The sequence below is a fragment of the Sceloporus occidentalis genome, unplaced genomic scaffold, assembly GCF_023333645.1.
Source record: "Sceloporus occidentalis isolate IW3139 unplaced genomic scaffold, rSceOcc1.0.p SCAF_206, whole genome shotgun sequence".
Lineage (NCBI taxonomy): Eukaryota > Metazoa > Chordata > Lepidosauria > Squamata > Phrynosomatidae > Sceloporus > Sceloporus occidentalis.
In genome coordinates this window covers 630,540-655,931 of record NW_028317186.1, presented here as the reverse complement: position 1 = coordinate 655,931, position 25,392 = coordinate 630,540, and the positions used below count along the sequence as shown (strand labels likewise).

At 45.4% G+C, this 25,392-nt stretch overlaps 1 protein-coding gene across 1 annotated transcript; it reads left to right on the top strand.

Annotated features, from left to right (window-relative positions):
• Positions 1–1,731: 1,731 nt before the first annotated feature.
• Positions 1,732–24,715, top strand: LOC149277883 (uncharacterized). The gene is made up of 6 exons (XM_089502604.1): positions 1,732–1,804; positions 2,384–2,675; positions 3,577–3,718; positions 14,684–14,690; positions 23,321–23,606; positions 24,547–24,715. The coding sequence occupies exons 1-6, from the start codon at positions 1,732–1,734 to the stop codon at positions 24,713–24,715; spliced, it is 969 nt and encodes a 322-aa protein (XP_089358730.1).
• The last annotated feature ends 677 nt before the right edge of the window (positions 24,716–25,392 follow it).

The window sequence follows — 25,392 nt, the reverse complement described above, 5'->3', positions numbered from 1 at the left end:
ACATGCAGTATATACAGAGCCCACGGTACATGGCATGCAGTATATACAGAGCCCGCGGTACGTGACATGCAGTATATACAGAGCCCACGGTACGTGACATGCAGTATATACAGAGCCCACGGTACGTGACATGCAGTATATACAGAGCCCGCGGTACGTGACATGCAGTATATACAGAGCCCACGGTACGTGACATGCAGTATATACAGAGCCCACGATACGTGACATACAATATATACAGAGCCCGCGGTACGTGACATGCAGTATATACAGAGCCCACGGTACGTGACATGCAGTATATACAGAGCCCACGATACGTGACATACAATATATACAGAGCCCGCGGTACGTGACATGCAGTATATACAGAGCCCACGGTACATGGCATGCAGTATATACAGAGCCCGCGGTACGTGACATGCAGTATATACAGAGCCCACGGTACGTGACATGCAGTATATACAGAGCCCACGGTACGTGACATGCAGTATATACAGAGCCCGCGGTACGTGACATGCAGTATATACAGAGCCCACGGTACGTGACATGCAGTATATACAGAGCCCACGGTACGTGACATGCAGTATATACAGAGCCCGCGGTACGTAGCATGCAGTATATACAGAGCCCACGGTACGTAGCATGCAGTATATACAGAGCCCACGGTACGTGACATGCAATATATACAGAGCCCGCGGTACGTAGCATGCAGTATATACAGAGCCCACGGTACGTGACATGCAATATATACAGAGCCCGCGGTATGTAGCATGCAATATATACAGAGCCCGCGGTACGTAGCATGCAATATATACAGAGCCCGCGGTACGTGACATGCAGTATATACAGAGCAGGCAGCCTGAACAGGGAAGCATATAACACACTTCTCCGTAACCCTGTTTCCTTTTTTTACTACCAACTATTTAAATAACCTCAGATTAATCCCCAGATAATGATTTCTGAGGAAAGGGAAGTTTCCGTTAAGGGCCGGCGTGGGAATTTATATAAAGGCTGCTTAATGTTTCCGCTCCAGTAGAAGTATTATTAAACACTCATCTACAGACACCAGACAAGCCAGAAGGATTGTTTTTCCCTCAGAAATCTCATGGTGGTTTCTTAGCTCGCTCCAGCAGAGAAACGGGTCGTTTCGGTGAGGGCTAAATATTTACCTTCCGTTTCCTATAAAAGTGCTAATTATTATTTTGTCGATTCCTCTATTTCTACGTCAGATTGATAAGTGAGAAACGACAGACATTTAGCTGATGTAGTAGAGGGCAATGCTAAGATAAATGTTTTGGGGGGGGCATCACATTCTAAGATCACCCACAATGCCCTCTGGATCGAAATAACTGCCCCGAGGGTGTACATGGCTACCATATATACGCAGTTCTGCCTGAGACATGGCTGGCTTGGAGTGGAATGTCATCTTGGCCAAGAAAGTGCAGACATCTTGCCTACACCCTGTAAAAAAAAATGACCCCATGGGGCACATATTGCCCAAAACAGAGCTCCTGGGTATCGCGACCTCTGTCCTTACCCCATGCCGTGGGGGTTTCCTGTGATTTCCCCGGTGTCACCTCTTCCGACACTACCCCCCCTGGCGCTCTTTCAAATGAGTTACCCAAATGTGCATGGAAGGAGTTCCATTGGTCAACTCAGATCTCAGCCCAATGTTTTATTTCTGCTGTTTAATGATAAATTTGATTTTCTCTATCATTAAGATTAATTAAGATGAAGCACCTTGTCCTTCTGTTTGCGTGCGGAGCTGTTGGATGGGCCCAGTTCTGTGGTCTGCAGCCAGGAGGTGAGAGAATCTGCATAAATGCTTTCAACCAAATAAATAATGATATCCTGCCTAGATTACCCTCTTCTGACCACCCCCTTCCAACACCTTTCCGGTCAATTCTAAATACCTCTGCCGTACTAAACTTCTTTGCAACATCTGTTCATCTGCTGCTTCAACTGGCTCTACATAGCCTCCAGAATTCAATTTAAACTCCTTACCCAAAGACCGCATGGCATCCTTGCCCCCCCCCCCCGCCCATTGGCAAAGATGCCTCCCTAACGGTTATTTTTGTCAACTGAATGCGGGATTAGGTGATGCGTGGCTGTGGGTCCATGATTATATAGGACCTTTCGAATACTATTTAAAAAAAGGGGTTATATTTTTGCGAGTTTTAAGAGAGGACATACGATGCAAACCGAACTAGCATGTCCTCGTCTGAAATGTGCAAATTTAAAGTAACTTAGCCCAAATTAGTGAATCTTCAAGTTGTTGAGCTGGTGCTAAAAGAAAAACTAACACTGAACTCAAATAACCACTTAGTGAATTGACCCATTTATCTATGGCTGGCTGTGTTGTGGTTTTTTTTTTCCCCTTCAGCTGTAAATGTAGCGAGACCGGGAACAGCCAGTCAAAGCTCCACTTACGAACTTGATCAATTGCCAACACTTCCTGAAGCCTTTTTGGCTATTGATGGAATCAAAACAACAGACCACTTTGTGCACCCGTGTACCCACACCAAAGCTGACCACGGACCCTGGTGGAGACTGGATCTCAAAAAGAGCTTTAAGATTGACGCGGTGGTGATCGTGAACAGAATTAATTGTTGTCCAGATCGTTTGCATGGAGCCCAAATACGAGTTGGGAATTCCGAAAGTAACGACGACCCGATGTGAGTCTCAAGTAATCTTCATACCAATTTACAAACTCATGTAAGGTCACGTAATGCGGAGCGCAGCTTCCAGGTTATTCTGGAGATAATAGGACCTCCTTTGTTCCCTCAGGGCTATTTAACCCAATAGATCAGACCGCATAATACCGTTAACAAATTGATTAACTGAGAATGAACTATACTATATCAGTCAGGGTTCTCCATTTGATGAGCTGCGTATTTGGAAGGTTCCCTCGATTGAACATCTCTGCCTGTGCTCAGGTACCGGTAAGGCCGGGATACTGAATCTGGTTAATGTGATTTAGTTGATAGTGCTTTAAAACTACAAATATATTTGTCCTTGTGAGTCGTTCCTGTTGTATATCCGTCTCCAGTCCTTCATGTTCTGGTCATATGCTGTGTTCTTCTGTCTCGTATGAGATCACATTAAAGCATGCGCAGTCCCTGGTTCCACTGAGCCATGAGTGGGAGCAAAAGAATTGGTGGCGCCATTTTACACCAAGTCGTTGCCTCATTCACAGCAAATGATGCACAGGTCCAGATAGTCAGGCGTGGCATGAGCCAGACCCCAGGCTCGGCTGAGCAACAACTCACCCGCAGCTTAAAGAAAGTCCCTGCCTTAAATCATCCATTACGACCTGCTATAATGAGATATAGAGAAGGAAGCAGGAGACACGAGGGAGGCTTAAAGAGAGATGTAGTAAGATATCAAAGCTCTACGGTCCAGACTGATACCATTAGTATGCAGATGACCACCAGAATTTTGATGTGAAGCCAGTAAATGTGTTACGCTCCTCTAGGAGCTTCATGGCTACTTTTCGTCATTGATAATGTGATATGGATGATCTAAACTCCGCAGATGCCGTACGTTAACTATTCTGAGGTTTTCTTTCTCCTTCAGATGTGGCACCATCACCGATGTCTCTGACCCCACCATCGCTGTCTGCTGTAAGGGAATGGAGGGTCGCTATATCACGGTGGTGATCCCTGACCGCGCAGAGTATCTCTCGCTCTGTGAAGTGGAGGTTTATGGACGGGCTGCTGTAGAGGAGCCTCAGGTCTGCTGGTAGACCTTGGCCAGAGCATTCCCCATTAGGTTATTTGCTAAACCTAGCCTTCGCTTGAAAATTGATACCGACTTTGTTTTGTAATTGTGTAATTCTCAATCCATCTATTATTTTACCTAATGATTTATGGTGAAACGTGGCTCCACCAGCATTATCTATTAACGCTCCCATGGAATGCTTCCATATCTTGTATATTCTGCCCTCTGATGCTTGGAACAGATCTAGGCATTTTATGGAACATTAAATGCATAATATAAACTATAAAGAGTGTGTTCAGGTTTTCTACTTATTCCAAAAAGAAAAATGGTCAGGTGGGAGAAGAAGACGACATGACCATTGTCTTGATCTATCTTCAATCCACTTCCCAGCTGTCTTCTCTCATATTGTGAATTATGGATAATTCCAGGACAAATCTCTGGTGTAAATGTAATCAATGAACCTGGATCTAAAATGGACCCGGTCGTAAAATTCACCCAAGTGACAAAAATCATTGGATTGTTGGGTTCTACACAAAGTAGAATTAGAAAAAATCAGACAGCTGCCCTATTGCGCGGCTTCTAGCAAAATAATATCTAGTAGGCCATTTGACCGTCTCCGTGGTCCTCACGGACAGTCGTCAGAGTGAAGTGTTTTATAGGTTCTCTCTGGGGCTCCGGTAACTTTAATACTGTAACACTAAGAAACTGTTAAAGTGCTTTCAGGGAAGTCACGTCTTTCTGAGGGACCTGCTCCTTTATGAGACGACACTCTGCGGGGTGTTTCTGTGGGAAACCCTCTGCACAGCGGCTTACCTCGCCCGCATGGCCAGTCAACCCACGTAGAAGATGGATGGGGCAGAGTTCAATCTTCCCGCTTAGAGAGTAAGCTCCCCAAGCTAATCCCCCAAATCCCTAGCTAACGTTTACACAGATGCCACGATGTATTAATACCCAGACACAAACTGTAAGGCGAATTCTACTGAACGGTCTGGAAGGGAGGACACTGAAGGGTCCACAAATATTGTCAGATTCCAGAGTCTGGACTAATGTGGCATTGAGCAGACCGACTAATAGACGCAAGGACCTGGCGTGGATGGCTATTAAGAGAGACCTCCCCGTTTCTGCATGCCAGGAGTCTGTATACCTTCAGACACTGGCCCCTGTGCATCGTGGGGGAGAAACTCCATGAAGTTCCTCTCAGAGCAGAGCAGAACTCAGGCAGAGGGCCATAGAAGAAGTTTGTTGTGTTAAAGCTGCTTTGTGGTTTGCCAAGAACAGCCTGATCATGGTTAGGAAAGAAGTCACCGTCTGAGTCGGTCACAGGCTGATTCTCAGCTTCTTACAACATCGACAGTCTTGAGGATTAATCCCCCCGGTCTTCACTCTCCCGATCCTGTGTTACCCCTAAAGTGAAGTGGAGGTTTATGGACAGGCTGCTATAGAGGAGCCTCAGGTCTGCTGGTAGCTCCTAGTCATATTTTGGCCAGTGCGGTCCATGTCATGTCATTTAATAATCCTGACCCTGACTGAAAAAAATGAATATGGCCTTATCAATTTTGTACAATTTTGCTTTCAAGATCCAAGAAACAGGATTCTTAGCCCTTTTGCTTGAAAGTGCACTCGTCTTCATCAGAATAAAGTAATGGGGGACTCTCGCCTTCACAGCTCTTATTATTACCTAATGATTTATGGTGAAAGGTGTCTCCACCAGCATTATCTATTAAGTTTCCAATGGTATGCCCATAGGGTGGGTTTCTAATACATATATATTACTTATTGTAAGCCATAAACACCAATATTGGTTAGTCTACTGTAAAAACAGACTAATTATAAAACATAGGGTTTGGGACCCATCCGCCATAAAATTCCCCCATATGTTTCATAAGGAAAAAATCACGGAGGGAAATCAACGCCTTATGCGGGTGCTTGAGCGCCATCACTCACATGACCAGCAGTTCAGGTATTCTCGCATCTCATGTCACATTCAACACGAACACTCAATGTCCCAGCAGATTTCTCTAGAAAGATGCAGAAGTCCCTGCTTATCCAAGATCTCCCTTTTCTCATCGAAATCCACCCCAGTCTCTTTACCCATCGGAGCCTTGTTGTCTCACTTGCTGGGATCTCCTCAGCGTGGTCAAATTGTGGGATTTTTAATGTTTATATGCTCGGGATAGGATAAGAAATGGCTGTATGATGACATAGGTGCAGCCAATCGCTGGATATACATTTTATGCTTGCGTAGCGTGTGGACGATTTGCCCCCGATTTGCCGCTGCAGTTCCAGATCGCGTGAGTTTGTGGGGCTTTCGACCACCAGCCCACGGGGAATTTGCCCAGTGGCCAGTCCGGGCCTGACCTAGAGAGATGGAATTGTATTATGAGAAATAATAGCTAGTTGCAATAGGCTTTTTAAGGTGGAATGTTGATTTACTTGTTTATTTGAGCAGGTGAAAGGGAAGGGGAAAGATGGTAATTCTGTAAAAGAATGGGAAGCGTATGTCAGTTGCAAAAAAAAAAAAGACAGACGGAGACTACCGGAGGTAAACGTAAGCCAAATACTTCTCCTTCAACCTTCAAGTATGTGTCACGTGAATGTTCCAATACATTGGGAGATAAGGTGGAAGAATCCCAACCTGAGCCTGATGACCATACCTGGTTTCGCGTGGAGACCTCTGGTGAAGAGCTGTTCTCCAGGTCCTTGGGTCACAGCGTTTAGGCACTTATACGTTAGTCCCTTACCAATTGTTTTATTCCTCCTCAAGGTGGAAACAGACTGTATGATGCAATGAACGGGGCATCTAACAATCTCCTGTCCTATTTCACTTTGGGATGGGGCTAATCTCAGGACATCTGGTGACTAATGATATTACCCCAATATGTGAAGCTGCACCCAGCAGTGACTCTATTAATCTATTAATCTCTGTCTTGCCAATATATTGAATAATAATGGTTACTGTTCAGCACCCTTATAGAATAAAACCTCTTTTATCCTCCCGACTTGTTGATGCTGTTAGATGAGGTCATACACTGAGCAGCAACGGGTGTTTAGTGCATCGAGTTGGTTCGAAGCCGGCTATATAACCTGCAGCAGATAATCAATAAACCTGATTGACAAAACTAAAACGCTGACTCATAGCCTTAAGACTTATTAAAGATGTTGTTCCATTTAGACAAAACATTCATTGCTCTCTATTTCATTCATAAACCTTAGCAGATTAAGGTTTAATCGTATAAAAACATAGAACCTTTAGGCTTCGTATGGCAACGACCTATCACTGTCGGCTTTTTCTGATCCCGTAGAAAAAGTAAGAATGAGATCATATTTTACATGAGCATATAATTCTTTCTAGGCATGGGTTCTGCATTTAGAAGTCCCGGAAGCAAAGATATTGGCTATATATAATGTGTCAAGGTCTGTGCTTTCAGTTATATCCAGCTATCTGTTACTTATACCAACTGATAAACTCATGTCAGGTATTGGGGGCTGGATTCTCTGCTTCTGGGCTGAGTGTACGAACCCCAAATCTCTAGGCAGGGCCGGCCGAAGACTTAACGCCGCCTGGGGCGAAGTTTAAAATGCCCCCCACCGGTACTTACCCTTAAACAGTCCTGCAGCGAGTCTCCCTGTGCTGCCACGGTGCCGGCTTGTAATGCTGAGCGCCGGAAATTCACGTCACTTCCGGCGCTCTGCATTACAAGCCGGCACAGAGACCGAACAGGGAAACTCGCCGCAGAGGAGAGAGAGAGGGGCGCCGAGCGGGTAAGCGAAAACCACTCGGTGCCCCTCTCTCTCTCCTCCGCTTCAAAAAAAAACAAAAAAAAAACCGCTTGGGGCAAAGTGCCGCCCCTTCAAAGTGCCGCCCCAGTCGGCTCCATTGTAGGGCCGGCCCTGTCTCTAGGGGGAGATAGATAACCCCTGATCTCATAACAGAATGTGTTCGGGCTGGTGGAGCGCAGCTTCCAGATTATTTTGCAGATTATAGGATTCCCCCCACCTGAGAGCATCTTTATAAATGCATTTCGGCCAATAGATCCTTCCATTTATAGTATGATCTGACTGCATGATCCGGTTAACGTATGGATTTACTGAGAATGTGTCTGAGCCTGATAATGAATCAAACCTCTGGGACAGGAACAAATGGTAACACGACAATCACTTGGAACCGGTTTCATGAGCTTCTTATTTGTAAAGTTTTTGTTATACCAGGTGCTGAGATACCACCCAAGCCAGGAAGATGTTTGAGGCAGCACCATTTTATAGCAGGTCGATGTCTCGTCAGTCCCATCAACTGATCCAGAAAGTTGATTCATACTTAACCCCTTCAATCCCAGGGGTTTTTGGTACCTCAAAGCCCGGAACAATTTTGCCATTTTTGGGGTATGTCGGTTTAGCGATTATTCTCTTTTCCAGTGTAATCATGTTAACTATATATTGTTTTTTTCAAGGAGAGATAGAGCTTTCATTTGATACCAAAGTTGGATGATTAGCTGAAAATTTAGAATGAGAAATTTAGTAAAAACTAGCGAAGATTAGAAAAAAAACACTAGTTTTTTTTACATTTTCCCTCTGAATCCTCACAAAATTAGGTAAAGTGATAGAAAATCCCCTCCAAGTTTATTAATTCAGGTGTCCTGATTTCAGAAATACCTAATTTATATAGATTTTCCAGACTTTCCCAGCACCAGGGAGCATACTATAAGGTGTACAATTTTGTATAATTTTTATGCCTATGGCTTAACGGGTTTGGGGGTTGTGAACGGGGGCAGGAGGGTTATACTGGCTAGATGTTATGCTAGGGCAATGGGAAGTAAGGTTTTTTAATATTTTTATATATTTTTATATATTTAATTTTCATTTTTTTTGTATTTTTTATATATTTTTTTAACACAGAAATGGTTAGAGGTCCTCTTAGGGACCTCCTGAACATGCCAGTGATGTCACAATGACATCACAGCTCACATTATAATTTTTTTTAGTATTATTTATATTATTATTTTAATGATTTATTTAATATTATTTTTTTAATGAATTCACTTTTCTGTTTCAGGATGGGAGGGGGCGTGAGAGACATGGTTTCTCACTCCCCTCCCCGCGATCCCCCTGCACTGATCACACTGTGATCTCTTTGCAGGTCCTCACAGACCTGCATAGAGATCGCAACGTCTCTGTGCCTCATAGGAGGGCGGGATATCCTGTCCTCCGATGACCTGCTCCGATGTCAGCAGTGACGCAACCCGGAAGGGAATGCCCGATCGCGCGTTTGAAACAGTGTAACAGCTTACCGACTTTCATGCCGGAAGCTGTTACAGGAGATTGGACAGCAGAAAGCCGGCAATGCCAAACGACAGCCTGGTCTCCCGTGCAGCGGCAGGGATGTGTCCCTGATGCTGCACGAAGGGCTGGACGTACCGGGATGTCCATAGGGGTTTCTTAATAGGCGTTTTTTGGACGTCCTGGTATGTCTATAGGGGAATGAAGGGGTTAAGGAGTCACTTTCCAGTACACCTGGCTGCATTAACAAAACCAGAAGAAGAGGGTGATACAGAAGTCGCTCCCTGCTTATCCAAGATCTCCCTTTTCTCGACGACTGAAATCCACCCCAGTCCCTTTACCCATCGGAGCCTCGTTGTCTCACATGCTGGGATCTCCTCAGCGTCGTCACTTCAGGAACGTCTTCTGTCCAACACTGGCACCAAAAACAAGACAACATACCCTATAAGGAAGGATTTTTGTGTAGTTTCACAAAAATAATTAATTCTTATAGTGTATAAATTAGACGACTAACTATAGCGGGGAGACGGACAGAAGCCAGGATCAGGAAGGACTTATTTAAAACAAAATATACTGCGATTGAGAGAATGGGGCTGAGTGAGCACCAAAGTGTCAAATATCAAATACTGAGCAAATAAACCATCGCTAGATATACATTTTACACTAGCGTAGCATGTAGACAAACGTATTGTGGCAGATTGAGTGAGTTTGTGGGGCTCTCGGCCGCCAGCCCATAGGGCATTTCCCTGGTGTGCCAGATGGCCAGTCCGAGCCTGACCTAGAGTGATGGAATTGTATTACGAAAGATAACAGCAAGGTGCAAAAGACTTTTAAAGGAAGGGGTAATGCTGATTTACTTGTTTATTTGTGAGAGCCCACGGGGCATTTGCCCAGGAAACTATAAAACAGCGCAAGAAATAGAGACCTTACAAGTTAAGTCCCCGTATCCCAATATGCCTTCTGCTGATATTGTCACAGAGAATAATATAATAAAATGAAACCACTACCCAATACCTGAATACCCAAATAATAATAAAAAATAAGACTGGAGGTAAATGTAAGACAAATATTTATCCTTCGACTTTCAAATATGTATCACCTAAAAGAAAGTCCTGAACAACCTGTAGCTAGCCGTTCAGACAATGCTGATATCAGCCATATATACTGTACAGCCGTAGCAATCTATAGATAAGGAACGCATAGGTTAAAGAATCGATGAACAGTGAAGGGCACACAGATGGCACTTTTAAGCTGTTTGGGGACAAATATGTCAGAGACAAGCTGTTTGGCCACAAATATGGCACTGTTAAGTTGTGTGGGCACAAATAGGGCACTATTAAGCTGGAGACAGAGATGTTTGGGGATGGGAAGAGGTGTGTCCTGGAAAGGAGAGGTGTCACGTTCTGCCCAGGCTGTGGAGCTGCATATCTGTCTTGTTTCCATTTCCCTGTTTTGCTTCGATCCATTCCTGGATTTCCTTTTGCTCTGTTCTGATCTTCCATTCCTTGCTTCTGCTTCAGCTCTTTGCTTCAGCTCTGTTTCCTTTATAAGCTGCGCCCCACCTGTGTGTTCTGTTTGTCTCAGTCTGCAGTCTAAGGTATGTCTCAGTGCTATGTGTTTGGTTTACATGTTTGGTTTACATGTTTGGTTTGTTTCGTACCACTGTCAGCAGGGATTAGCGTTAGGACCCACCGTCATTGGAGTACTTTGGCGTAGTGGTGGGCTAAGCATACTATGGCCATATGATGTGACGGAATCTCCAATTATTATCAAACAGTCTTAGGCTAGTTTCTGTATTTGTTTGTCTGTCTCTTATGTACCTTTGCCCTTCTTCCTTGTATCATCTGAGGATTCTGGTTCCTCTCTCCTCTCCCCATGTCCTAGTCAATATGACCTATCCTTGCTTAAAGGAGAAGTGTCTGAGGATTCCGGCTCCTCACTCCTTCCCCTGTGTGCCTTGCCTTCTTCCCTGTCCTTTGTTGTGCCCTGTATCATGCATATCTTGTCTAGTAATGTTTATTCCTTGTCTGGTTCACTGTAGTGCCCTGTAACATGTATGTCTTGTCTGGTTATGTTTCGTGCCTGGTCTCCCTGTCCCTTGCTTTTTATGTTTCTGCTATACCCTTTGCTTAGCTTCCATTCTCCCAGCCTGCAGCATCCTGCATATGAGTCTTGTGCGATGTCTCATGCCTGTTCCAGGGTGCCTGCAGGATTTCACTTTGTTCTGGACTACATCCGCTGCTATATGAGGGCACTGGTGTTTGGCTGCACATCCCTAGATACTCAACACCTGGGTGAGTGTGGTCGCCCTGCAACCAGGCCCTGTTCAACTCCACTACTGCACCGTAACTCCTGCACGCAACCTTTGGGCGCGCTGGGTCTTTTAGTCACCTGTTTGAACCCAGTCCGTGACAAGAGGTAGGGAAAATTTAAATTAGAGGGCGAGAGAGTTTAGTCAGGCCTAGGGCAGCACAAAACCTGCATACACCACTGGCTGTAGTAGCATTTCTGTCAATCAATCTCTCAATCAATCCACCAAGTCTCCTTTCCCCAGCTGCTAAACTGATCTTCTTCCATTTTTATGGACCTTGTTTTGGGATATACTCTGGCCAAGAGAAGATACATGGGTGTAGGTGCAGCATAGAAACTCTGAGAGGATTTATAATAACAATATTTGTATGTCCTCGTTGAACGTATGGACGAGACCAAGGGTGAGAACGTAGAGTCTGGTGCTTCTAACAGCGCTACCCAGCATATACATTTCATGGCCATAAAAATATGATACCCTGCCAGCCAAAATCTATCGACATCCAGAACAACAACATGCTTGTCGAATGACATAGTAATAACGTACATAATGTGGTTGCCGGTTACCTTATTACCGAATACACTTTTTTGGTGTAACGTGCATGGCTGAGCTCACACGTGTATTCGCTGGTGCGAGGCTAAAGTTCACGGGGATTGTGTGGGTAATGTTTGCGTACTGGGAGGACATGAGTGGATTTAACAAAGTCGTTATATGTTTGCACATTAATATTATCATTCCTGAACGCGTTGGGCTTATGTACAAATAGCTTAAGATGTCCTTATCCACCAGTGAAATCTTTCTGCTCGAACCCGTCGCTTGGTTTCCATGGTAATAAGAGCAGCTTTTATGCATTCCTGACATGTTTATTTTCCCAAACGTGAGGTCCTTACCATTCAGCGCCCAAGCTCAGGACCCCAGATAGAGAATTTCTCATACTCTCTGAGTACACGGTGTGTTCTATGGTGTTGTACGCAATTCGCATCTTGTATGTGTGTTGCACATATTGCATAATACCCACTTAGTCGAAAATTGCGACAATGACGTAGCTTTGGGGTATTTAATCTCCGTTAGTATCCAGTATCTCCAGTTTAATGATCGGACGTTCATCACCAAACCGAGGCGCATCTCACTACCAGTGCAGATGCACAAAGCCTAGGGTTGGGTAGATTGTAGAAACTGTACAACCACTAATCCTTCATTTTATTGTCCTACTGGGACTGCAGCAGAAGTTCCTTTTTTAATATTTTTTTAAAATTAGAAGTAATTTCTTTAACTGCTTTCCTTGGGTCGTGTTTCAGTAATATACTTAGACTACCGGCTAAGCACAAAATAAATAAGGAAAAGTCGTTCACAAAATAAAAAGGGATTGTGCAGGCGCAGTGTGTCCTTACTTCATATACTGTCCCCGGGTTGCATCATTAATACGCTTACACTACCGGCAAAGTCTCATATTATTGTAGCCCACAAAATAAATGTGTGCCGTTCATAATTATTAATAGTTATGTAGATCAAAGCAGGGGGTTATGCACATGCTACTTGACCAAGTGGGGCTGCACACCTGAGTCAGCTCCTCCAATGCACACTCTCTGTTTTGTATTGTTCCTGGGTTGTGTTTACGATCAAAGACATATATTTTTGGATCTTAGATTAGCAGCGGGCTCTTTATTCCATGTCCCCCGAGCAGAATGTAGGGTCTAGCCCATTATTCAAAGGGCAATGGACATTAATGGGCTCAGTGCCCTAATGATGCTGCCCTATCACCTTCTTTACGCTCGAGGGTCAAGACAAGCCCTGGATAATAAGAGGAAGGGCTGCATGACTGGGCCTATATTTAACTAGAAGCGTGCTGGCCAGGTTTTTAAGGGTCATGTAAGGGACATCCTATGGGGTCCCATATCCTCTTAGGGGTGGGGTTTTTTGGTGGCTATTTAGGGGACCCTTTTTCCCGCCACTGATCAGAAATTCTGTTAATCAGAGTGACAAACCAAAGTATTTCAGACTTCTCTGTACCATCCATTTGCTACTTACCTTGTCATGTCTGATCAGGCCATGGAAAACATGCTGGCTGCCATCAGGGCTGCTGCGGTGGCTAATGGTGGCTCTTGGCTGCAAGAAAAATTTGCAGCGTTAGTTCCTGAGATGCCGTCCGGTCCTTCTACTTCTGCGGGGGCCCGCAGGAGTAGGCCCCCGTCCAGGCTTAGCCCGGAGGTTTCCAGGAGGCCTGCCAGACGGCCTCGTACTTCTGCTTCTCCTGGGGCTGCCAGGGCTCCGAATCCGGAAGGTTCCCGCAGGAGGTCTTCGGCCGGCCGTAGCAAGAATGCAAGGCGGTCTCCTGCGATCCCCTGCCCGCCTGAACCCACAGCGGCTCCGGATTCAGACGACGATTCGTTGGACGCGGTACCACCTACCGCTCAGCGTCCCTCTGCTTCAGGACTTCTGCCTGCTCCATCCGTTTCTCGTTCCCGGCGTCCAGTGTCCTCCGTGGTGGTTCCGGCTCCCGGCAGTTCTTCTCCCTTCAACATGGCGGCTGCCATGCCTCGGGTCTCACGTGTCCGGCAGAGGTCGTCGCGGGCTGTGAAGTCAGCCGTGCGCCGGGGTGAGGACGACGCGGGCGGCCATTTTGTTGGTGTCTCCCGGGATTTTACAGCCGTTTCACGCTCTCGTGGGGCCCCCGGAGCGTTTCCTGTGACTGGTGCGGCTGAGGATCTTCGGGATTCGTCTCCACGGGGGTCTGGTTTGTCTCCGGTTCTGTTTCCTGACGACAGTTCCGCTCCGGATGCCCTTGCTGCTGCAGAACATCTTGGCTCGTCTGGATTGGCTCCCCTGCAACCTGGCAGTTCTGGTGAGCATATTCAGGATCCTGGTCCTATTGCACAACACCCTCCTACACTTAACTCTTTACCTTTGCCTTCCGTGGTTTTGGGTGCTCCTCCTGTTTCGGGCGCTGCGCTTCCTCCTTTGCCTCAGTTTTCCAATTCGCCTTTTTTGGATTTGTTTTCCGGGTTTCGGTCATTTTTGCAGCAATGTGAGGATAGGGTCAGAGCGGGTACTTCGTGCCCGCAGGCGGTTTGGAGTGGTTATTCTCCACAGTCTGCTGGCGCTGTACCTGCCCCCGTGGGTTCGGCGGCCAGCGCGGTGTCTGTTCCACCTGTGACTTTACCTGCCGCAGATGCGCCGTCAGTGGCAAAGGCTGCAGAGAAAAATTCTGATAAGTCTGAAAAGGTTGGTGATTCGGCGCGTGGGGAGGTTTACGTGTGTTTCGAAGGTCCACTTGGGGCACACTTAAAGCAGGAGGTGAGAGAGCGCATATGGAAGGGCGAGTATATTGAGATATTTTCCCTTCTTCCCCTGGAGAAATTTAATTTGGACAGGGGCTCCAAGGATGACAGTAAAAAGGAGGAGGAGGAGAAGAGGCGCTATCGCCTCATTCCTCGCACGTTTACCAACTGGTTACAGGCTTTTGCTATATTAGCGAGTGTTATTGGCGAGAAGACCCCAGAACATTGTTCGGGTTTATTTTGCTATATGGATAGCATAGGGGAAGCTTATAGAGTATACGGAGGTTTGGCGTGGCTGCGGTACGACGAACAATTCCGGCAGCGTATGGCTGTCCGGCGGAATATTCGTTGGGACCACAAGGATATTGCCTTGTGGCTCCGTGTTACAGCTCCAGTCAGGTCCGCTGGTACCCCCTTTTCAGGGGCTGCCGGGGGTGCTTCGGCAGCCGCATCCCCGGCGGGTAATAAAAAAGGCTGTTGTTGGCAGTTCAACCAAGGCGTGTGTCGCTGGGGCGCTTCTTGCAGATATAAACACGAGTGTTCTGTCTGTGGAGGTTCCCATGCGTCCGTTAAGTGCTTTAAAAAGGCTAAGTCCGCCTCAGCCACAAGTGCTGTTCCAAAAGGGGACAACCCCGGTGAACGCTCACGCGATGCTACCGTGGCTTCAGCGTTATGAGGACGTGGCGGCGGCCGAATTGTTGTGGTTTGGTTTTACGGAGGGTTTCCGTATTCCGTGTCAGGTTCAACGGGGTTCGGTTGATGTTAAAAATTTGCAATCTGCGTTGGCTTTTCCAGTTGTGGTCTCTGAGAAATTACGGAAAGAGGTTGATTTAGGGAGGATAGCAGGTCCGTTTCGGTTTCCCCCGTTCTCTGATTTAATTGTCTCTCCTTTGGGTGTTGTTCCCAAAAAAGAGGAGGGCAAGTTTCGGTTAATACACCACTTGTCCTATCCGAAAGGTTTTTCAGTTAACGATGGGATTGACAGGGAGTATTGCACGGTTTCCTACACGCCCTTCGATCGGGCTCTGCATTGGGTTCGTTCATATGGCGCTGGTACCCTGATGGCGAAGACTGACGTTGAGGCTGCTTTCCGGCTTCTTCCGGTTCATCCGGATAGTTTTAGGTTGTTGGGTTTTAAGTGGGACGGTCAGTTTTATGTGGACCGTTGTCTCCCCATGGGCTGCTCCATTTCTTGCTCATACTTTGAAACTTTCAGTTGCTTCCTGGAGTGGGTCATCAGGACGGAATCTGGGATTCCCTCCTTGATCCATTATTTGGATGATTTTTTATGCATTGGCCCTCCACACTCTTGGGTTTGTCAGGTTCTTTTACAGACTACGCAGCGTGTCATGGCTTCTTTTGGGGTCCCCTTGGCGCCTGAGAAGACTGAGGGTCCTTCGGAAGTTATCAAATTCCTGGGTATTGAGATCGACTCAGGAGACATGTGCTGCCGTCTCCCTTTAGACAAGGTTGTTGATTTGAGGTCTACGGTGCAGTCGGTTGTTTCGAGAAAGAAGGTCACCCTGAAGGAGTTGCAATCACTCCTTGGTAAGTTGAATTTCGCATGTCGGATCATTCCTATGGGTCGTGTTTTTTCTCGGCGTTTGTCATTAGCAACGGCTGGGGTACGTGCCCCCCACCATTTTATCAGGGTGACTGCTGATCATAGGGATGACCTTAAGGTGTGGGATGTTTTTCTTCGCGATTTTAATGGTCAAACATTGTGGTTGGATAGGGAGGTTTCTAACTCGGATCTGTGCCTGTGGACAGATGCGGCCGGTTCCTCTGGTTATGGCGCGTATTTCCAAGGGCACTGGAGTTTGGGGGCTTGGCCCCAAGGGTGGCATGACGAAGGGTTGACCAGGAACTTGACCTTTTTGGAGCTTTTCCCGATAGTGGTCTCTGTTTACATTTGGGGCGACTTGTTGCGTAACAAAAAGGTGCGTTTTTATTGCGACAATTTGAGTGTGGTTCAAGCCATCAACAATGTGACTGCGTCTTCTCCTCCGGTTGTTCGGTTGTTGCGTAATTTAGTTTTTCTTTGTTTACGGTTTAATTTATACGTTAGGGCTCACCATCTACCCGGTATTGAGAATGAAATTGCGGATTCTTTGTCTCGGTTTCAGCTGGAGCGCTTCCGGTTGCTGGCCCCCGCGGCGGATCCGGAGGGCTTGGAATGCCCAGCGGAGCTTTGGGATTTGGGAGCGGTGGTGCGATGGCCCTAATTCGACGCTCCGTGGCTGATTCCACGTGGACCGCTTATTGTAGGATTTGGGAAGAATGGTCCGCTAAGTTGGCTGCAGCCGGCAACCCGGGGTCGGATGGGGAGAAGTTAGCTGTACTGCTCTGGTTCTTGGGCGACGCTTATTCGTCTGGGGTGTCCGGGGCGTGTATTGCTCGTAAGATGGCTGCCTTGGCGTTTTATTTTAAGCTTACGGGGTCCACTGACCTCACGAAATGTTTTCTAGTTCGACAGGCCTTGAAAGGTTACAAAAAGGGCTGCCTTCAGCGTGATACTCGTCGCCCTGTTACGATGGATTTGTTGGAGCGTTTATTTTCTGTTCTCCCTACAGTTTGCTCCTCTGCTTATGAAAGTACGCTTTTCCGGCTTAGTTTTACGCTTGCTTTTTTCGGGGCTTTTCGCATCTCTGAATTGGTTTCCCCAAGCAGACATTGCCCCGGGGGATTGCGCTACTGCGATGTGTTTTTGTCTGCTGACGTCCTTTCCATACGTATTTGTCATTCCAAAACGGACAGATGCGGTAAAGGTTTTATGGTACATTTGGCGCGTTTCGATGGCAGTGCTCTCTGCCCGCTGTTTTGTTTACAGAACTACTTGGCAATTAGGCCTCAAGGCGCTGGGCCGTTGCTGCTCCATGGGGATGGTTCTTGCCTTTCCCGTTTTCAATTTGTTGCCGTGTTTCGGCGCTGCCTGTCTGTTTTGTTTCTTCCGCCTCATGAGTATTGTTCTCATTCTTTTCGCATTGGGGCGGCGACGCAGGCTGCTAGATGGGGCCTGTGTGATTCCGTTATCAAGAGAATCGGGCGTTGGGAATCCGCCCGCTTTAAATCTTATATTCGCCCTCTTTTGATATAAAAAAAAAAAAAAAAAAATACTAAGATAAAACAAAACAATAAAAAAAAAAAAAAAAAGAAAAAAAAAAAAAAAAAACAATACAGAAAAGCAATAGGTTAAAAAAAAAATAAAAATAATAATAAAAAAAAAAAAAAAAAAATATAGATAAATAATACTCAAAAAAAAAAAAAAAAAAAATAGGAAATATGAAAGGTGAGGTATATATATATCTCTCGGCTGCATGATGTTTTCATGTATGTGCTTTTCTTCGTCGCTTCTTGTCGTGGCGTGGTTTTTGCACTATGCTTTGGTTTCCTGCCTGTTTTCGATATTGTTTGACTGTTTACTTTTGTATTTTCTCTTCTTTAGCCTGCAGGAGATGTTTGGTATGGATAGTCGGCCACTCCTACGTTTTTTGGGCCGAGCGTAGAGCGGCGCTTCGCCGTTCGGGTCGTCAATTAGGTTTTCCTTCGCCTGAGGTGGAGGTTCACTGGATGGGAGTGCGGGGCCTTCGCTGGGAAGGGGTCGCCCACGAATTGGAGCGTGCTATCAGGCTTGACAGGCCGCCCCAGATTTTGGTCCTCCACGCGGGCGGCAATGACTTGTGTTATGTGCCGTTGCGGCGCCTCAAGAAAGACATTAAGTGCGACATCGTCCGTTTTCAGGCTTCCATGCCCGGCGTTATTATTTTATGGTCCGAGATCGTTCCTAGGCTGTTTTGGAGGGGTGCGAGGTCGTTGGCTGGCATCAATAGGGCTCGTCTCAACGTTAATAGAGCTATTGCTCGTTTCGTGGTTTTGCAAGGTGGGCTGGTTATTTCCCACCCGGATATTACAACCGACTCCCCGGCGTTTTTCTGGGACGATGGAGTTCACCTGAGTGATTTGGGAGCTGATCTGTGGTGTCTGGAGGTCACTTCGGGAATTGAACGTGCCATTGATTTGTGGAGGAATCTCCGCGTTTAAGTCGGTCAAACGCGTAGATTTTGGCAGTATTTTGAGATAGGTATGCTGAATTTACGATTGGTTGTTATGCCAACATTCATGTTTAACTGGTTTTCTCCACGGGTTCAGTCCCTGGGGGAACTTTCGAAGGGTAGGGTGTTCCGACCCAACGGTCTCCGTTTGGAATTTGGCGGGATATCCCTACAAGATGTTGTTTGGTTATGGTTTTTACATGTTATTAATGCATAACCTATCTCTTGTTTTATTAATATTTAATATATTTTCTTGAACTTGTCACAGTTAATAAAGCACTGTGGCCTTACACTTTTTCCAACGACCTCATGTCTCTTGTGTTTTTATTTCATGTCGTTTTCGCTGTATGTTAACATATATAGTGCCCGAGTCATGGCATCCACATGGTCTACCGTTTGGGGGACATTCAGTCCCATAGCATGCCGCTGGATGTATGTATCCATTGGTGCAGTGCTTCTGCTGTTGCTGGTGGTCCTGAAATGCAAAATACGAGTCTGGATGTCTTCCTACTATGCTGCTGCTGTATGTTAAAGATGAGCCCAGGAGATCGGGAGAGACCTTTCCCCTTTGGAACATATTTCTCCAAATTTAATTTCCTAATAAAAAGATCACTCCAGATTTTGTCTCAACCAAAAGGTAAGGAAACTAAATGTGTTGTCTGAAAACAAAGTAAAAACAAAACAAAGTAATTGTCTGGATCAATTTTAATACTATCCATTACAATGTTAGTCTCCTCGACTGCTCTAGAATGGTTCCTCACCATCTCCTTCTGTAAAATGGATACAGCGGCATGTGGTCTAGCACTAAGATAAGGTTGATATGTGTTGAGTGGCACTTATCTTGTGTCTTGGCTCATTATCCATGTCATTCATAGCGCCTCATAGACAATAGATGGAGCTCATTGAATATGACATCATGCACTAAGTGTCAACAGGAAGCAATATGGGGCATCACAGTTATGTTTGTGGCAGGATTCGGGAATATGATGTCACATGGTATCCTCAGTAACTCACACAGAGGAACCACAAATGAGGACCATCAGGACTCAACAGCTGAGGGCTATTGGGATTGATTTGTGCACCTCTCTAAGACCATATAATGGCTTTATCTGCGTTGAAACTCTGCTGCTCCGTATTTCATTCCTTGCAAGGGTTGCAGTTTTGGGATATAATTGTGGCTTCCTGTAACCCAGCTAGAGCTTTATTTTTGTTTCTCAGCATTCGTCGGACCTTGGCACGCATGTACACCAATGAGGAAGCGGGGAACCATAACCTCAAGTGTCCTGCTAGCTTACTTTATAAACTTTGGTAGATCCATGTATGTAGGTAGTGTGTATCGTGCATTGTAAACCCAATACCAGTTTAACCCACCAAATAACGACACGGAGACCGAAATTGGATAAAGCAGGCCACAGCACAATTTTATTATAAAACCATAAAACACTGTGTTGGCCCAAAACACCATAAACCAATAAGAATAATATACAATAACAGATAAATAATAAATACAAATATACATAACACATTACCGTAACATATTCAAAACATAACCAACACAGGAACCGAATTAACCCCGTCCTTGCCGGCCTCTCACACTGCACAATCCAGACCACAGGTACTCACCTCCCCCCTCGTCCAAACAAAATTGACAGCTACCTTTCGCTGTCCCACCACCAATGCTAACCACCAGCCGTCCAACAAGCTCGGTGGGCACGTCCAATAAAACACCAGAGGTTAGGTGAGGATTGAGCCTTCCATTACACCAGCATCCAAACTCCATCACTTACCAAACCAGACCGGCAAGGACACGCAAACCGCCAGCTGTGACAAAAGAAAGTCAGTACACAAGAAATAGGGAGGGAGGGTGGGCTTGCAGGTAAAACTGTTGGCCGTGTCTGTAAAAAAGGACAGTGACCGGGGTCACCCATAGGGCACCTTATATCACCTAGGGTCTCCCGCCCCTCAATTAACAAACCCCAATCAAAACACGGACATGCCCTGAGCATGCACTCACCCACACACATACATGCTCCCTGTCCATTTAGCTACGCTGATTCCCAGGGGCCTTGAGCTACTTCTTGGCACTAAATGCCCTGATGAGCCTGTCGATGGTGCCCCAGGAGCGCTGCTGTCTGCCCTGATATGGAGTCATACGTTGAGACAAGCTCCCCTGTGCCTCCAGATATAGCTGCATGTCACCTGGTGCACCAGCCTGCTGCTCTCCAACCATCAGATCTATGGATATACCATTATATTATAATGCACATAATAAAGGGCCACCTTTAACATTTGTTTTTTTCCACCCAGTGCAAACGCTTGGAGGGATTAAGTTAAAAATCTGGCTTTTCTGGTGAAGAACAGGTTACACACGATCCTGTCCAAATAACAATTTATAATAAATGGGGCGGGTCCGTAAAGTGACCTCACGTTAGTCTTTATAAAGGCTGCTTATGGTATCCCCCTGCTACAGAAGAAAAACAGGTGATTAAGGTCAGTACTAAATGTCTATTTTCTATGGGGAAAAAATCTTTAATTTTTGTATCTCCAGAGGATTGATTAACTTTTCTTGTTAGTTCTGGAGTGGGTGACTTGGAAATTAATTTATGGTACAATAAGGTACGTTTTAAGTTTGTCAAGATTAGGGGATCTCCCTATGTAGCTCAAGGTCCCCACTAACCCCAAAAGTGGGACAGGTGGACAGTTTGCATGGACAATGGGAAACTTGTCGAATTTCAGATGGGCATCTAGAGGTCTAGACATCTCTCCCTCTCGCTACGAATAAAGAAAATGCACCCCACAGGGACACCTATCCCCCAGAAGGGAGCTCCTAGTTACCCCCAGCGTCTCTCCTCACCCCATTCAGTGGGGTGTTGAATCATTTGAGTTTCCTGTGATTTCCATCCTTTGGTGAATGTTTATGGGGCTTCTTTTCATGTAAGTTGCCCAAATGGGAATGTAAGAAGTTCCATGCCCCAATTCAGACCTCCGTCTACTCAGCTGTCTCAAGCTCAATGCTTCGTTTCATTTGTTTAATGGTAAGTTTGATTTTCTGTGTTAGGATGAAGAGTCTTATCCTTCTGCTCGTGTGCGGAGCTGTTGGATGGGCCCAGTTCTGTGGTCTGCAGCCGGGAGGTAATAGAATCTCCATATATGTTTTACTAAATATGTTTGTATTGCTTTTTTTTGTTAAAATGAATAGAGGAGCATGGGGTTCCACAGAAATTTGTTCGAGGAGCGTATCAGCCTACTGCAGACAAATATGTAAGAGTAAGGTGTCAACCTTAAAGACATTGTGTCCCACCTCTCTCGTCAAGGAGCTAATCTACCTTTTCGCTCCCGATGTCTCCCTAACCCACCCAGAGAAGCTTACCTACCTACATACTCACCTACCCTCCTAATGTACTCGACCTGCATCCTAAAGAAGCCATTCTTCAAACTGCTTCACTTCCTCATCTTCTTCTCTTTCTACGCCTGTAAGTTGTGGTTGTGAGGTAATTCCATTAATATACCCTCTCTCAATAGCAGCGAATGGGGCGGGGGGGCTAAAAATATATATACATTTTCTAATTGAGGCATGGGTCCTTAGCTGTGGTTCCCCTACACACCCTGTAACCAGTAGTGTGAGGGTTAAAGTTTAACCAGTGGCCCTTTCAAGGTACACCCTTTGATCAGTGACATATTTACCATACGGAAGCCTGACCCAGGGCAGCACCTCCAGCCATCATAAAGGCTTCCGAGTCTGTGCTGGCTGTAAATCAGTCAGTTGTAACCGGCCCACTGGGCAGGGACATGGACTGCTACCCCCTAGGCCCCTGTATATATATATATATATATATATATATATATATATATATATATATTTTAAAAAGTCCTTCCCTACCCCAAACTCCCCCTGGTAATGAAGTCCATCCACAAGACCAGAAACCGGATAGGAGATAAGGGAGACACGAGGCTTTGGGTCTCCCTTAAAGTTTTTTGTTTTTTTATAAAATATTTAACATATATATGCACCCAGAGTCATTTAATAACCCCCTGTTCGTACAGAAGCAAAATAGGACCCTGTTCCTAGGAGCTTACAATCTATGGGGGGGGGGAGAAGATGAGACAGAAGAAGACTTCTTGGGTGACCATGACCCTCCTGTAATGTTTTTTAAATATATATATATTAAACCCCCATGCCTTGTGTTTTGGGGGTAAAAATATGTTTGTACTTAATATATATATATTATCTAATCTCCAATGTGTTGAGTGGTTTTGCCGTTCTCTGAGTGCAGGTTGTGGCGTTTGCATCTGACGAGCATTTTGACTGAGGCAGCTCGTTCGCTTTGATCGATCATTGAATCGCTCTGAACATTTCTATACGGAACGAACGCTTTGTATTTCCCGACCACAACCAGACTTACCGAAGAACATTGAACTGAGTCCAACGCCTTAAGACTTGTTAAAGATACCGATTCACTTTACATGAATTGCTTTTTATTCTATTGTGCAAATAAACCTTAGCAGATTTGCCGTTTTTCATCTTCCTTTAAAGTTTAAAGATATAAAAACGACCATTAAGAAACATTTTTACACTCGTTATCCGTTATCCGTGTAGTGGAAAAGGTAACAATTATTTCATTGCAAAGAAACAAAGATATTGGTTATATATATATATATATATATATATTTAATTTTTTTCATTTCAGCTGTAAACTTGGCGAGATCGGGGACAGCCAGTCAAAGCTCCACTTACAATTTTAAAGTACCACCAGGGGAAGCCAGTCTGGCTATTGACGGCAACAAAGAAACAAACTACTTTATCCATGCGTGTGCCCACACAAACGGTGACTATGGAGCCTGGTGGAGACTGGATCTCCAGAAGAGCTTTAAGATTGACGCGGTGGTCATCGTGAACAGAATGGATTGTTGTCAAAATCGTTTGCTTGGAGCCCAAATAAGAATTGGGAATTCTGGAAGTAACAACGACCCGCTGTGAGTCTCAGTTATATCGTTATCTGCTAGTGATCTGCTCGTTATACCAACTAATAAACTCAAGTAAGGTATCGGGGGACCGGATTCTCTCCATCTGGGCTGAGTGTAGGAGTCCCAAATCATTAGGGTGAGATAAATAAAACTCCTAATGACATACCACTGGTATAACAGAATGTGGTCGATCCGGCGGAGCGCAGCTTCCCGATTATTCTGGAGATGATAGAACCCCCTTCATCCCCCCCAGTGGCATCTTGATAAATGCATTTGGGACAATAGACCCTCCTATTTATAGTATGATCTGACTGCATGATACGATTAACATATTGATTAACTGAGAATGGGCCTGATAATGGATTATACCTTTGGGACAGCAGCAAATGGCAAAATGTCTTCCACTTGGAACCAGAAAGATGTTTGAGACAGCACCATTTTATAGCAGGTCGTTGCCTGTCTTGTCATTCCCATCAAACAACAAGCAGATCCAGATAGTTGGCTTGATTTATACTTAAGAAGTCACTATCCAATTCATCTGGCTCCATTAACAAAAACAGAGAAGGTGGGTGAGCTGGCCGGTGGTCTGCTGTGAGCTGGACCCTAGGACCCTAGTAGGCTGCAACTTGACCAAAGTCCCTGCCAAACACTTAAGAAGGCTCATCTTGCCCTACTTGAAATAAGCCAGGTTAAGCCAACATCAGCAGAGCTTGCTATAGGGAGAAACTGGGAACACAAGGGAGGATTTTAAGAAAGTCATAGAATGAGATCAAAGCACTATAGTCCAGATTATTAATATACAAGTGAGCACCAGAATTCCAATGTGTAGCTGGTAAATGTGTTATGCCGCCTCCACGGACTTCGTGTTCACTTTTACGTCTGTAACTATGTGATATATAATAACCAGATGCCGTATGTTGGCTATTCTGATGTTTTCTCTCTCCTTCAGATGTGGCACCATCACCGATGTCTCTCAAGCCGCCATCGCTGTCTGCTGTAAGGGAATGGAGGGTCGCTTTATCACGGTGGTGATCCCTGACCGCGCAGAGTATCTCTCGCTCTGTGAAGTGGAGGTTTATGGACGGGCTGCTATGGAGGAGCCTCAGGTCTGCTGGTAGACCCTGGTCACATTTTGTCCAGTGCGGTCCATGTCATGTTATTTAGTAATATGGCCTTATAGATTTTGTGATATTGCTTTATGGTGCACTTGTCTTCATCAGAATGAAGTTTTCAACTGTTGTTATACTGATGCAGCAATAAAGGCTATAAATATGTCTGGTAGACTGTTTCATGCACAACGTTCTCCTCTGGTCTGTCACTACATTCATGGACAGCTTTGTGTCACAGAACAGACACACATAACATTTATGTGTTGATGTGAGAGCCATTTCTCTAGCACACTGAATTACCCGCAGTGGACTTCAAGATGTATTTGTTTGTTGGGGTCATTTTTTTGTCTGAACATTATGAGAAATCTAATAACAGCGCTTGGAGTGCCAAACGTTACCCCAACTCCTGCAAAACTACCAAGTTTCCTATTGTGTTTCCAAGCCTTTATGTCCCTTTTTTTACTACCCTCTTTTTTGTGAAAGTAGTGGGTACTGTGTATAGAGACAACACAACACCAAACATGCCAACCCAAGCTTACATAACCGAGATACACAACTTCCATGGTGAAAGCAAGCCTATATAAGCTATAATAAGCCTAAATAACCCGTCCTTGCCGACCTTAATGAACAATGACATAAAAAAACTCTTGGGTGCACCCCCCCTACCAACCAATCGGGATCCAATC

Coding starts and splice junctions, on each gene's coding strand:
- LOC149277883 (XM_089502604.1), top strand. CDS start 1,732: ATGAAGCACCTTGTCCTTCTGTTTGCGTGCGGAGCTGTTGGATGGGCC. Junction 1,805..2,383: donor CTGTGGTCTGCAGCCAGGAG/GTGAGAGAATCT, acceptor TTTCCCCTTCAG/CTGTAAATGTAGCGAGACCG. Junction 23,607..24,546: donor GGAAGTAACAACGACCCGCT/GTGAGTCTCAGT, acceptor TCTCTCCTTCAG/ATGTGGCACCATCACCGATG.